At 38.7% G+C, this 15698-nt stretch overlaps 1 protein-coding gene across 30 annotated transcripts in view; it reads left to right on the top strand.

Annotated features, from left to right (window-relative positions):
- Positions 1-15698, top strand: part of LOC118968312 (uncharacterized) — a 78825-nt gene that overhangs the window by 60097 nt on the left and 3030 nt on the right. For 14 of the 30 annotated variants that reach the window (XR_012128231.1, XR_012128232.1, XR_012128226.1 and 11 more), the window contains 3 exons: positions 1215-1282; positions 5616-5691; positions 10832-10910. Coding sequence is in view for 8 of the 30 variants with exons in the window: in XM_073229632.1 (XP_073085733.1) it covers positions 1215-1282; positions 10832-10878 (115 nt within the window). In the remaining 22 variants the exon portion in view is untranslated. Of the gene's footprint in view, positions 1-1214; positions 1283-5615; positions 5692-10831; positions 10911-11174; positions 11348-15698 lie in introns of all 30 variants that reach the window. The other 16 variants (XR_012128240.1, XM_073229627.1, XM_073229625.1 and 13 more) reach the window with 4 other exon arrangements.

Raw genomic sequence — 15698 nt, 5'->3', positions numbered from 1 at the left:
CTGGAGTGGTGGCAGTGTGGAGGACAGAGACAGAGATGGCTGTGAAGAGATTTTTGGCGGCAGAGACCAGCTTGCTGCATGCAGACGTGCTCTGAGGGGACGGGATTGTAGCGCTTGACCTGCCACCGCGGGAATAAACCTGGGTATAAAGCCTTTCACCGCAAGAACGTTCCAATGTCATTTTTCCATCTCATCCAGTCAGGAGTGAACTTGCCTGGGGCTGAAATCCATTTAAGAGAGGCATGTAGAGGTTATTATGAGACCATAGAAGGAACATATAACTTCAAGGGGGGACATTTCATAGAAGCAGCATTATTTGCATTTTAAAAAATAGGTGACTTTATTGGGTACATGTGGGGAAGTTTGAGTTCCCATGGCCAGGATCCTCACTAAACTTAAACCACCTGATGATGTAACTGGCCTGTTGCTGGGCTGCTGCTTCCATACCTGCAGGCAATTAGCTATTACTGCACTATATAGAGAGCTTGGCCCAGTGCTCTGGGCAGAGGCAGAGATACTAGTGCTCGACCTACTGCTGGGAGAACAAGCTGGGTAATAAACCCTTTCACCCCAAAGAAACGTTCTACTGTCATTTTTTTGGTCACACTGAATCCATAGCGAACTTGCCGGGGACTGAAACCCACTGGCAAAACAGTACACAAGCTGCAATGAGGCAACTCCAAATTCAAGTGCAGCCAGGCATTGAAACAGCTGGCTTGGGAGGGAACCTGCCAATACTTGCATCTGACTCGAGCAAGAGCAGTCTCTAGGGTAAAGGGTAATTTGCGGGCGAAGGGGTTCTTGTTTCTGTAGATGCTTTGGAAAGTTTATGGAAATAGTTGAATTTTAAGCAGGATAATGGTATGATTAAATCTAAATTTTAGCAAGTGTACTCTGGTGGAGAAAAATTGTGAGGGATATTTCATTAGCTGTAGTCAAGCTGGTTAAGAGGACTGGGGGGGGGGTGGGTAAATAAAACATGAGATGCTGAGAAATACAAAGCCAAGAAGACAATAAATCCAATGGCATATGGCTTAAGAAACTCACATTAATTTTTTTTCTGTATTTATACATTCTCTAAAGTGAATGTATAAATCCTGTCAAATTGTTCCTCAGGTGAAGAATGTAAAAGTGAATTTCTAATCAGAAATATGGCCACATGTCATTAATAGAAGCAATTGTCACTCATATTTGCTTATTTTCCTTTCTCACAGAGTATCTTCTGTACACCTGTTTCTGCTCATGTCTCTTATCAGACCTGGATCTTGCCTTCCCTTTCCAGGTTAGTCACTTAAAGGCATTGTTCATAGGCCAAGAGAAATCTCTGAAATACGAATTAGTAGGGGGAATAAACCACTAGAAAGAAAAAATGATAAGAGACAGTGCCAGACACACAGGATAATGCACTGGCATTTCCGCAGTGACTAAAGACAGTCTAGAACACAATGCACTCATCCTTAATTTGAGCGAATTTGAGAATCATTTATAAATGCACCTTGATCCTGGGCCAAAAATAAAATAAAAATGATATCAATTTTGATGCTTAAATAAATCTTATTGGGGAAAAGAAAGCCAAGCGCTTTATATTTTATGACAGCTGAACTCAATTTTAGTGGGGCAGAACTGAACAAGAGTGCTCAGTTTATAAGGGGAAAAAAGGTCAAATGTGGATGGATTGTCATGACCCTGGTGCACTTGGACTTGTATTCCAGACAGGATGAAGGCAGCTCTCAATTCGGAGCCCTTCAGTGCCATGTGCTGCTCAGCCACTTGCTGGCTTTGGGTCCCTGGACGTGTTACTTAGCCGGCCTCGGCCTAGTTTAGTCATCTATAATAGGCTTCCATGGCACTGTTGATGTTTGGGGCTAGACAGTTCTTTGCTGTGGGTGACAGTCTGGAATGTGAGCCAGGATGGTCTGAGCATATTTCCTCTAGTGTGAGGTGAGCTCCCGCCTGTGCTCAGCCTTGTTCCCCGCGGGTGGCTGCTCACACATATCCACGTCATGAACACCATGCACCCAGGCTAAATCTTTGTAGAGAAAAGCAGTATTTCCCAAAGAATTAAAGTTTGCAAGAATAGTGCTCTGGCTAAATCAAAAGGAAATCACATTACAAAGTAAAGATCTAGGTTTTTCATCTTAAAATCTGCATTCAAAACACTTTGCAATTTTCTTTAAGAATAGTAGAGCAAATTATTAGCACTTGTAACTGAAGTCTATTTATTGTTATCCACAAAAATAATAGCACAGTCCAAATTCAAGTTTTTCCCTTTTGCTAGATTAAGACCATCTGCACGCACATTTAAGTTAGAGTTTGCCCTCAAAAGCTTCAACCATCAACAAAATGTATGGTCATGTGGTTCATTGGTTGATTTTAAGAACTGAGTTTTAGTCTGGACACCTTCTACAAATGTGAATTTCATCTTACATTTTAAAATTTGTATAACTAATGTTAGCTTCTTTTTAAGTCTTGCAAGCTACAAAGCCCCCATTTGATGTGCAATTTAATGTAAGAAAGGTCCAGGCTCCATTAAAGGATTTCTTTTTCTTATTATAGTCACACATTCCAACTTCTGCCAGTTTAGAAACATCTTGAACTTTTCTTTTATTGATACATCTTCTCTATCAATACTTGCTCTGGGAAAATAGTTGAAACACCAGAGCTAAAAGACGGGAAAAACAGACATATATACAGTTATTTATCAAGTAAACATGGAGATGTTTATGGTTTTTAAATACTTACCAGCACTCAGTTTCTAAAACAGATTTTTAAATTGACTAGGTGGAATTTAAAACAAAAAAATAAAACAACTTGTGTGGCCAAAGCTCCAGCTGAGATTCCAAAATTCCCCAGCAACGTCATCTGCTGTCAGCTGTTAGTTCTTCAGATACTGCTTCAAGTATTGGGGAGAAAGAAGTCACCCTGAGCCCACTTAAGGGGAGCTAAGCCATGCAGGAAGCAGGAGAAAGCACTTTAATATCTTCATTTGTCACAAACTTGTGTAACACCCCACTGAGATTCCGTGCACCATTTCTTAAGATAGAGCCACTTCCAGCAGTTCCATGTGGTGTAATCAACCATGGAAACAGAACGTTCCCAGATGGAAATAGATGTTCTGCTTTCTGTCCTCACCAACAGTAACAGTGCTAACAATTACAGTCCAAAGTGTGCTCCAACTTTGTTAATCTTTTAATAGTCTCAGCAAGCTGGTCAAGTGACCCTTACCTCCTTACTTATCCTCATAACTGTGTACAGATTTTACCAAAAATAGAAGTGCTTAGTTTCCAGCAAATCTAACCAGTTGCCACCTCGGTGTATGGGGGATCTGCTGCCAACATTGCGCGAGTTTGTGGTACAAAGAATTTTCTATTCCAATATCTCTGATACCATTCTCTCAGGCATTGTTTCATTTCTTTGGAATAAGGGGTTCTTAATCTGAAAAATGAGAGTAATAATAGGTACTCAGCTCTTTACCAACAAGACAGTGAGATGAGATGCACAGGGAGGAACACAAACTTAATGGGCTGGGTAATGGTGAGGGAGGAAAGAAAGAAACATAAAAAGCATGGTGGGCAAATGTCAAAGACATAATTTCTCCCAGGGCCACCCATTCCAATTTCCATGATTTACTTCTTCTTAAAGTTAAAATTGTGGAATGTAAAAAATCTTCTATACATTAACAGGCTACTCAAACAAACTGACCATGTTCTACTGATCAGGCCTCCTGCTAATTCTATAACTCATTGCTTGAGAGAAGTAAATAGAACAATTCTACAGCCACCAGCAGTAGTAAGAAGTGCCATGTCCTTCTGCAGAAGCAAACATGCCACCTGAAACTGCCATCGAGTTGGGAGCATGTTTAACACCCCACTGAGATTCCAAAGTGATGTTATTTATTACTGCTTGTAAGTGAATATGTGGGCAAGAATAATTGCACAGAGATAATGACATATTCCCTTTGCATTTGGTTCAAAATGTTATTACTTATCACTGTAAGAGATATGAGCAAGAATCACTGCATAGAGACAATGGCATTTTCCCTTGGCATTCCCTTGGCAAACAATAAAGCTTGATTCAGAGACAGATAATTACTTCCTAAAATTTTCAGGTAGCACAGTTCCAAAGTATTACCTTTTCAACCCAAATCTGAAATAATTTTGTCTCTGGGATAATAACAATAATAATAACAAATATTGCTCCCAAGCAATAAAATGGAGGGTGTCAGTGTTAATGTGGATCGCATTGCACATGTACCAAGTGCTTTACCTGTCATCCCATCCATGGCAGATACTAGTCTTCCCAATGTCTCTATTATCTTTCTTAGATGATATTAATAATAGAATAAACATTTTAAACTAAGACCACACCTGCCCATTTGCAGGCTACTATTGTAAGACTATACTTGCACTGGAAGTGTGAGAATATGACAGACTTCTAAACAAGGGGGCATGAGGAGAGCAGTGTGTGCAGCTTCCAGGTCTTGCCCCTAAAGGCAAAGCCTCACCAACTGCTTCCCCTCCACCTGGTTCCCACTGGTTAGAATGTGGGACCAGTTATCTTAGACCACAAGTAGAAGCTGAATGTTGAAATTGTGAAGCAACATGGTGGGGAGGGAGCCCAGACACCGTGGACCAAAACGCTACCACATAGAGCCTGAACTGTGTATCAGAACTTCTGCATTACAGAGGCACAAACTTTCACCTTGTTCAAGTGACTATTAGTTTGGACGTGTCATTAGCACCAAACCAACTTCCTAAGAAATGATTACATCTTCACAAGCTTAAAATGGAAATATTATCATCTCCATCTTACAAATGAGGACATTTAAAAAAACCTACCAACTTTCCAGACCTAGTAAGTGGCAAACCTAAGTTAAAAGTCAAATGCCAGTGTTTGCTGCATCATTGAAACCCTTACCAGGCTGAAACAGTTTAATTCTAAGACCTAGCTTTTTATGACTTTGGAACAGTCATATTTATTCTATTTCATCTTCAATTTTGTCATCAGCAAAAATCTAGTGCAGGAAATGAAACACTCTAGGAATTTAATACAGATATTGTCATTTTTACAAATATCTTAAAGATCTAGAAGAGCTGCCACTGCCACTGGATTTTTGATATTAAGGGCACACCATCTGAGATATGGCCAGGAAATAGCTGCTCTTAACTGATGACACTGCTGCTTCACATCTGTGAAACTGATGATTTGTAAGACAGAGCCTACAGCTGCAAAGAACCTCAGCTGCAAAGGAATCAGAAATGTGGTCTTTACCCATCTAGCAACTCTATCCTGGAGGAGCTATAGAAGGAAATGCAGATGAATGCACAGAAAAGATTAGACGAGACAGTGTCTAAGAATCCTGGCCCCACTTCTTACTTGCTGTGTGTCATTGGGCAAGTAACTTAAACTATTGGTGCCTCAATTTCCTCATTGAAAAATAAAAATGATAGTGGTACCTACTACATAGGGATGTTGTGAAGATTAAATGATTCCAAAAATATGTAAAATATTTAGGCAGTGACTGGCACATGGTATTATATGTATCTATTATAATTACTATGGGTATCATGTTAATCACTTCTAATTCCAAAATTCTCCAATTTATTTATCTTCAGTTTAAGAAATTGCAAGAACAACCATCCAACATCCTCTGGTGTTAGCTGCATGGGGAATCTTTGACCATTGGACAAAGTCTGTGATGTATCTCTTCTTTATTACATTGTAAATGCTAAGATTTCTAAATTTCTCTTAGATAAAATTTGTTCAGATTTCTGGCCAATTTTTAAGTGATACTATGGCTGGGACTGATGGTTTTCCTGCAATAGACATTCTCTCTCTCTGTCCCCTAGTACAAGATTCCCTGATTCTTTGGCTGGATATCTGCTGACCAGAATATACACAGCATTCCTGCCTCCCTTGCAGCTAGGGTGGACATGTGACTCAGTTCTGTTCTCTTGAAGTTAACAGACCTGAAACCTCAATTTACCCTTAAACAGAAAGCTATACCTTCCCTTTCCTCTTTTCCTTTTTCTGTCTGTGGTACATGCTGCTGCCCATTAACAGTGCCTTACAAAAGGTGACTGTTACATATTCAGGAATTTTGCAAGCCAGTTGTTAAACTGTTGGTAGTTTTATATGAGCTTTGGCAGGAATATTTATAGCATGGAAATCCACAAACACAAGTCAGAACTTCCCCCTACCCAAAAGGAATCTCCTTTTTCAGAGAGTCAGTTTACCAGCACCATTGTCCTTGTCCTCCTAGAATCAGGATACTTGAGTGACCAGTCTATGGGCCCATATGATGAGGACAGGTCCCAGAGACAGCAGAGGAAGCAGTCTGAGCTCCTAATTCAGAGCAAAGCCATTGTGCCAGTTTGTGCTTTCCATGTATGAGACACACATTTCTAACAGGGAACAACTTGGCCCCCCAGGGGACATTTAGCAATGTCAGGAGACATTTTTGGTTGTCATAACCAGGAAGGTATGGTTGCTTCTGGCATCTGTGTGCCAAGCCCAGGGTTACTGCTAAGCATCCTACATCTACAAGGCAATGCCCAATATCAAGAATTATAAGGTCCAAAATATCAGCAGTGCCAAGACTGAGAAACTCTGATCTTGTTTCACTATTATGTTCGATTTCTATTACAGCAGGAAAACCCAGAGCATAACTAATATTAGTTCAAATTTACAGATGAAATCTCCAATATCCTTTTATATAAATATAAGTGCATACATACATTCATAACACCTACACATGTGTGTATGTATAGACACACTAAATAACCTTTACCTAAAATAAAATCTGAAGGTAACTACTTGTATAATGGGTTTCTTGGCATTTTTCTACTTTTGAAGCATTCATTCCTTGAAATCTCTGAGCACTGTTTTGGGCAGTGGAAGAGGTAATTTACCAAGTAACTAGAGAGGTTTAAAGAGTTAATGCCCTGTCAGAGAATGAGTAATTTACTCCTACCCAGAATCTTATATTGGGAGCAAGAGGTGAGGATGTTAATATTTCCCCTCCAAGAAAGTGGGGGACCTGAAAAGCTCCCTGTAATTTCCTCCTGAAATTACACCAAAGATGGTATTGAACCTGACCAGTAGAGTTCTTCTGATCACATAGAAGTGAAAATGGGTTCTGCAGAAATGTCCACTGGGAAATAAAAATGTCGACAAAGATAAAAAAATGAAAATTCAAGCTATCCAGGGATGTTCAGTAGGAAAAAACCCTGAAAATACATATTCTGTGAGACCAGAGTGAATCTGAGAGAGAAAAAGCAATAGATACTTTACAGTTTTTATGTAAGGGAAAAATGGACAGTTCTGATCTCTCCAAAGCAAACATAATTGTTTTAGCACTAAGTATTAACTGAAGCTTATTTCTCAATTATTTACATAATATGAATCGTATATCTAATACAAATTACATAGGTATGTGTGTGCATGTACGCATATAAATTAAACTGAGCTCTAAAAGTTTTAACATAATTATAATAAAAATCAACTTAACTTGATTTCTTCTCTATTTTACCTAATCAAGGAATCACACTTTTGTAAGTAACAATAACCTTTCTTCCCATCATTCTAGACATATCCTATGATTGCTACCCTTTTATCTGATTTTTTTTCTTTCTACCTTTGTTACTTTCTCTCTAAAATTCATACAGGTATGTGATTTCATCTATCCCTCACCTTTTTGAGCAAACTGCTCCTCAAAGTTCTTCCATTAACTTCATCCTGATATTTTCTATATCTTTTGCTTGTGTTCCACCTGTTACTCAAAGTTATAAAGTACGATTCCTCCCCAAAATGTCTAGTATTCATCATCATTATTATTTATAATCAGGGGACTTCCTTCCCAGTGCCTCAATTCAAATCTTTTACTAATTTATCAAGTTTTAAAGCTATTGTTAATCTAATCACCACCAAGCATACATTTATCGAATAACTTCTATATGCTAATGTTCTGAAGGAAACAAAAATGAATCAGACAGGTCCCTCTCTAAAGAAATTTACAATCTAGCAAGGGAATTAGGACATTTTAAAGAAACTGTATTTCATTTACATTATTTCTCAAGAGGAAGTTATATGGCTTCATAAATCAGCTATATATATTAAAGCAACACAGTGATTTGTGTTCAAATACTCCTGAATTTTTATATTAAAAAATTAAATATCTTTTGGATAGTTCTTGCTTAAAAAGAAAAATACATACTGAATTTTGAAGAGTCTCTAATTCTTCTTTATAATTTTCTCTAATCATTACTATTGGTTTCCCCATGTGTGCACAAATTCAACCTTGTAAATGTTAACATATATGGAAAGAATAAACAAAACTGCAACCTACATTCCACTCCTGCCTCAGAGGTTGCTAACTGGCACCTAATGAGTCATTTCTAACCCAAGATGTGCTTGTTGAGTCATTTCTAATCCAAGATGTGCTTGTTGAGCACACACTATCCTATTTCTTAGAAAGTATGATTTTCCATACTTCATGCAACCTATTTGTTCTGTGCCTTTTCTTTGTTGCCCCTCTGATCTTCCAGTTTGGCCTTGCCCCCTCTTTGCCCTTTCAGCTATGCAGATTCTGCCATCCTTCAAAATCTGGAGACCTAAGTCCCACTATAAAGCTTTTCTCAGTTGTGCTAGTTCTCACTGACCTGACTTTAACCTCTTTCTATTATCCACATCATATATTCATACATCTTGTAACATGTGAAGTCCCTTGTTAAAAGATTCACTAATGGAAGTGACCTCTCCTGCAGAGACAAACTATCACTATTCATTTACAGGAAATCCCCAGATATGACCACTGCTCTGCCATCTTGAATCCCAGTTGGTACAATTGGATGCTGTGGCCACTCAGGATCTTGTGCAAAAATATAACTGGAGAAACTGTTGATGGGAGTGAAGTCTCCATGGGCAGATCCGAGAGCCTCAGCAGGATCCTCCCTCTGGGTCACCCTCCCAGGAATGCCAGCCCTTCCACACACAATCTCTACTCCCTTACCCCTCCCGGCTTTCCTAATCCCAGCTCCAGAATACCCAAATACTTCTACGCCTAACCCTGCCTCTATTTGTGTCAGCCTTCCTGGGGCTTTTCAAAGCTGCTTTACCTGGTCCTTACTCCTGAATGGGAAGGCTCTGTCTATCCCTTCCTGCTCATACCTGTTAGGAAACATGTAATCAGGTTTTTAAATTTAAAAAGACATAATAAAATTACATAAACAGATTATAAAGTGTAATATAATTGTTATATAGTATGCAGTTTTGACATCTGACATCAATAGAGTCTATATTTTGTAAATATTCACAAAATCTCAGCAAACTCTTTTAAGGTATCTTTTGTTCTCATCACTTCCTGTCTTTAGATTCTCTTCCATAATCTTAGGAAATGTAACTGACCGTGTGAACCTGAGACCCACTCTGACTGTCGGGTGTTTCTAAATTAAGAAAATGTTCACCTCAGTCATAGTAGCTTTTTTTAAACAGTGAACAATGAAATATGTATTACTTCCCTAGATGGAAATAATCATTGCCCACAGGTACTAAAACCAAAAAATTCCAAACTAAATCACTTATATGATACCCTTTTTTTCTTTCTAGCATTTTTTCCAACATTCCAGAAGAGAAATAGTTCTCTTTCATTATCATAAAAAAGTTCTTGGGGTTTTTACCTTTTATTATTTTCTTTTTAAAAGCCTGGTTTAGATTTGAAAGGCAAATACAAGTTTCAATATTGAAAATTAGAGACAAAATGACCACTAAAATGGTCTGAGAAGTCGAAAAAGAGTCCAAAGTGCCCATACAGGGGAAATCCCAGTCTGATTTTCAGAAGTCGTGAATGTCTCATGGCTCTGTCTGTGTTCCAGCTTCTCTAAAATAATAAGTGATTTGGGTGTCACCCAGATTTCAAAGCTGTCATATTTCTGGTATTATAAGTGTGTATATGGTATTATGAATATAAAATATAATGAGATAATTTTTTGGTTTTTAAAAATAAGATGCATACAATAAAGTGCACAAATCTTAGTGTGCACCTTTATGAATTTTGACATGTATATACACTCATGTAACCACCACCAATGATTGGATAATTTTTAATTAGTGGATAGCTCTGAAATATATTCCTGCCCTGAATATAAACATGACAATTGCATGTGGGCAATTAAAAATGTCAACATATTTGATTTATGCCATATGACTTTCTAATTCCCATTTTCAACAACTCATGGACTTTCACTGTCTATAAATCCATAAATGCCAGACTCTTGCCATCCTTATTGTGGGAACTGATTTCAAAGGAGTGAGACCCCCCTAACCTATGGCATATAGGAAGCAGGTAACAAAAGCTCTGTGAATCTATCTGATTGCCAGAAAACTTTGAAATCTACTATGAAAAAATAAAAGCTAGATGTTACTAATATGGCTACAAATGGCAATGGAAAAACACAGATTCTCTTTTCAAATTGTGTCCCCAAGACCCAGAAAAACTGTAATGAACTATTATGTGTGTGCAATTTTAATTAGCATTATTCATTATGAAATATTTAAATTTTTTATACACAATATCTATTATTCCTTAGTTGGTCCTTAAGACTCATGTGTGTGTATATATATATGTATGTATATATATACATGTACACATATATATGCAATATGTATGGTGGATAAATACATATAATCACTTGGTGTAAACCAGGAAAAAAAAGAATGAAACAAAACAACTTCACTCCTTAAAAACAAAATGAAATCTATACCACTTAGTCACATTTGAAATTAGAATTGTTACTGAAGAGTTTTCAGTTTATTTTCCTTTCTTTCTTCCCAGGCAAAACATCCATAAGTCTTCCTCAGGAGTATGATCATTCATACTGACAACGTGCACTACACTAGGTCCAGGATAGAAGGTATGCTCTATGACAAATGCTCTGATTTAGTATTGACAGGCTAGCTGGAGTCAGGAAGCAGCAGAGAAACTAGATTCGAACATCATCCAGGCTCTCCTTTCTAAAAGTGAAGAGTTGGGATTGAGGGACTGGTGTGCAAGTGTACACAGAGTAGTTGTGACTCCATGGTAAGATCTTGTCCATGAATGTGCACCAGCCTCAGCCAGGTGGGGCTATTTCTGACAGAAGCAGATGACCCTTCTATACTGCCTGTACTTCCTACAGCAAACAGATGAAAGCCTAAGACCCTGCAAGATGTTGAGACTTCAAGACTGTAGGAGCCTTAATCCCTGACTCACCCCTTGGGGAAAGCTGCCTCCTGACCATGGAAACACACACTTGACTTTTACAGGAGCAGAAACATCTATTTGGCTCAACTGTTAGGCAGGAAGCTAGAGGTAAGTGGGAGGAGAGGTTGGGGTGACCACAGAGAAATTGAGACTAGTGAGTTGAGACTACAGATAGCTTCCATCAATGAGAAAATCCCTAGCAGGAGGAGTAAAACTGGAGAAATTCCACAAGCTTGACTCCACCTGGACATGATCCTGGGGTGAACTGAAGTAACCTTCCCTCATTATGAAGTCATTAAAATAAATCTGTATTGCCCATTCTGCCCCTCTTGGGGGGCAGAGAGAATTTTGGGAAAGAGCATGCGCAGTTGTAATTAGTTTACATCCTTGCCAGCCTGTCAATCAACATTTGTTTACATAACAATACCTCTCCTAAAAAAAACTGACAAATCCCATAAAAAAGAACTTTCCCCAAATATTCAGGGCCTGCCTGACACTAGGTTGAGGCTCTCTCTATAACAGAGAGTAATAAACTTGTCTGCTTTCTTGCCTTTGGTTTCACTAGGACTTCCCTGAATCACTCAACCGAGAGTTCCTTCCTAACACAACCACTAGATTTTTTTTATTTTTTATTTTTTATTTTTTATTTTGGTATCATTAATCTACAATTACATGAAGAACATTATGTTTACTAGGATCCCCCCTTCACAGTCACTGTCCATCAGTGTAGTAAGATGCTATAAAATCACTACTTGTCTTCTCTGTACAACCACTAGATTTTACTTTGCTTTTTGTTTTTTTTTGGTATAGCAATTATAGTTAGCTAAACTATAGACCTTTCTATTCGGTTTTTTGGTTGTTTGAGAAAGCAACTGGACAAATTAAGTTGACAGCTACACTACTGATAGTGTCTATACTGTTACAAAGTCATGACTTTCAATGAATGTTATTGTCAATGATACTAGTCAATGCCAATGTAAGGTCCTTATTAAAATAGAAATAACTACCCTAGTGAAAATTAATCATTCTCTAGTTAGTTAGTCTATTTATTTAGTATATGATTTGGATATGCACAAATGAATGTTTTAGTACCTTTGATGAGAAAGTTTGTTTTCTTCCTATGTCCTCTCATTTGAAATATATTGAGCATATAATCCAAAGAATAAAATGTTTCAAAGAGGTTTTTCACAAGCATGATTGTGATGGTTAATTTTATGTGTCACCCTGATGGCCATGGGGAGCCCAGATTCAACATTTCTGTGGTGTTTCCAGATGAGATTAGCACTTGAATTGATGGACTCAGTAAAGCAGATTGCCCAGTGTGTGTGGCCATCTTCCAATATGTTGGCAGCTGGATATACCAAAAGGCAAAGAAAGGAGCAAATTATCCCTTTTTCCTGTCTTACTGCTGAGCTGAAACAGTTAATCTTCTGTCCTCAAACTGGGAGTTAAACCATTGGCTCCCCTATTTCTCAGGCCTTTGGACTTAGAACTTCAGATTGAATTATACCACTGGCTTTGCTGAGTTTCCAGCCTGCAGATGGCAGATTGTGAAATTTCTCAGCCTCCGTAATTGCATAAACCAATTCCTCATAATTAATAAACAAGCAAAAACAAACAAATAAACACACTACTGATTCTGTTTCTCTGAAGAACCCTCGCTAATGGTGATCTCATATTTGTTCAAATGAACTTAAAACAAAATATCACTGAATATTTTAGAAATTTATTTCTCAAAGATCTACTTTTAAAACTACACGTAATGCTTAACTAGTTTTTTATATTATGGAAGTCATATCAAAGATATCTTTAAACAGTCTTTTTAAGAAGTTTTAAGTTAGCAAGTTACATAGAATATTTTTATTAAGTACTGTATAATTTCTTCTAGTCTTTTATTCCAACATAATATCCATTTTTGTAAGACTCATATTTTTTTAAATTAATTAATTAATTTTGTTGTCATTTATCTACAATTACATGAAGAATATTATGTTTACTAGGGTCCCCTCTTCACCAAATCCCCCCCAACCCCATTACAGTCACTGTCCATCAGCATAGTAAGATGCTGTAGAATCACTACTTGTCTTCTCTGTGTTGCACAGCCCTCCCCATGCCCCCCCCACATTATACATGCTAATCATAATGTCCCCTTTCTTTTTCCCAACCCTTATCCCTCCCTTCCCTCCCTTTCTCCCCAGTCCCTTTCCCTTTGGTAACTGTTAGTCCATTCTTAGGTTCTACGATTCTGCTGCTGTTTTGTTCCTTCAAGGACTCATAGTTTTTACTTAGTAGTTCAATATTTAAGTTTCCAAAGACACAGGAACAAATTTTAATGGATTAAATCAATTACAGAATACAAATAACATTTAAATGAATGTTGTCCACACAGTCCTTGGTATTAAGGCATACCCAGGATCTCTGACTCACTAAAAATGTATCTCTCTGAGCTACTTCTCCAGTCCTTGCCATTTCTCTAATTGGTTTCCTTGAATATCCTGAAAAATGTTTCTTTGATACTGTTTCCAGAAGCTTCTGAAATGGTTCAGGATATTATTTCAATGACATTTGCTTCAAGACCACACCAATAAAAGCTGATGTTCCCTAAACCTGAATGTGCATCAGGATTGTCTAAGGACTTTGTTAAACTGGGCCTTGTGCTCATTGGTTCTGGCTTGGTAGATTTAGGAGGGATCCAATATCTTTGTGATTTCAAATAAATAATGCTGAGACACAGAAGATGGGGTCCAGACACAGTTCCCCAATATATACTCAGGTGGCACAATGAGGGGAGTAGCAGGGTGGGATTCAGCAAGCCAGCAGGTGGTTCAAGCCTTTCACATTCAAATAGCTCACATGAAAGACAGACTGCCAGTGGGATGAGTCATCCAAATGGTGTACCACTATACATGCTAAAGAGACCACCTTCTTTATTGACTTCTGGAATCATGGCGATTCTACTTCCCAATTTAAATGAGAAATCAGGTCTTTATCCAAAAATAGGACTACTCTCACCCCTGCTATGGACTAGATGTGTGTGTCCTCCCAAAATTCATATGTTGAAACCTAAAACCAAAATGATGGTATTTGGAAGTGGGGCCTTTGGGGGGAAATTGGGTTTGGATGAGGTCATGCGGGTAGAGTCCTCATGATGGGACTAGTGCCCTTACAAGAAGAGACCAGAGAGCTAATTCACTTTCTCTATGCCAAGTAAGGATACAGATAGGTGGCTGCCTATAAGCCAGTAAGAGGACCCTCACTAGACCAATCATGCTGGCACCCTGGTCTGCCCTCTACCAGCATTTCTGAACCCCACTGCCTTGCTCTACTTTTTTCTATAGCATTTATTGACCTTTACCATATTAAAGAATTCACTTACTTTTACATATATATTGTACCCACAAGAATTTAACTCCGTAAGAACAGAAATTTTCATCAGCTTTGTTCACTAACATATTCCACACACCTAGAGCAGTGCCTGACACCTAGTTGATGCTTTATAAATCTTTGTCAAATGATTGAATCTCAGTCTTTCTCTTTTCTTCCTAGAGCTTGGTAATACACAGCTCAATATTTATTGTACAGTTCGTTTCTGCCCACTTTCTGTCTCCCGATGATATTATATGAAAAACCATGTGATTCTTATAAATAAACAACTTTCTCCTGAGTTCCATCCTAAAGGCTGATTCACTATCCAAGCCCATTACCCCTTCCTCCTCAAGGCCAGAATATTTCTGGACTAGAATCTCTGTAGTTAACTTAGCTGTTTGCTACCTGGTTAAGAAAGCATCTCCCTGTCTTACCACACATACCTGTCACCAAAATAGAACACCATCCTTTTCCCACTGATTAACATAAGGCCTCTGAATCTTCCGTCTCATAAGCTCAGCTTCTCCTGTTTTGGAAGGCAGTGATGTCACACAGTATTACAAGCTGCAGGCAAAACGGCTTGGGGTCCTGGGTGCCCCTTCCATTCTCAAATGCCTCCCAGCCTTGACTCTGTAAACTCAGTGTGGCAAGGCATCTCCAGATTCCTTGGAACTGTCACAACCTGTAATTAAGACATCACCCCGTACCTGGGAGGTTTTCCCTTCCTGTTCAAGAATGACCAGTGTGGAGGAGGTAGCCTAGGGGAAGAAACATCATCCACACCACTGGGGCCTGTCTAATCTGAGCAAACCAGTCATGATGTTCCCAGGTGTCAAATTCATCCAGAGACTACAAAGGTTTAGGGCCCAAAGCCTCAAAGAAGAAAATGGTCCCCTGTGCATATCCTCCCCCACAGACCCAGGATGGCTGACAGCAACCCCTCTGATCGCCTGGTCCTAGCCACTGCCTGTCCACCTCCTATGGAGGCGTCCTCTCCACCTATGTCCCTCTTGAACCTGCTAGCACACTGAGCAGCCAGGGAGAAGCAAAGTATTCAGGGTGCTGGCTGTCGTACTCTCCCCCTGCACCCAGC

The sequence above is a fragment of the Manis javanica genome, chromosome 2, assembly GCF_040802235.1.
Source record: "Manis javanica isolate MJ-LG chromosome 2, MJ_LKY, whole genome shotgun sequence".
Classification (NCBI taxonomy): domain Eukaryota; kingdom Metazoa; phylum Chordata; class Mammalia; order Pholidota; family Manidae; genus Manis; species Manis javanica.
The sequence above is the reverse complement of the archived record's forward strand: the minus strand, read 5'-3'. Positions and strand labels throughout refer to the sequence as shown.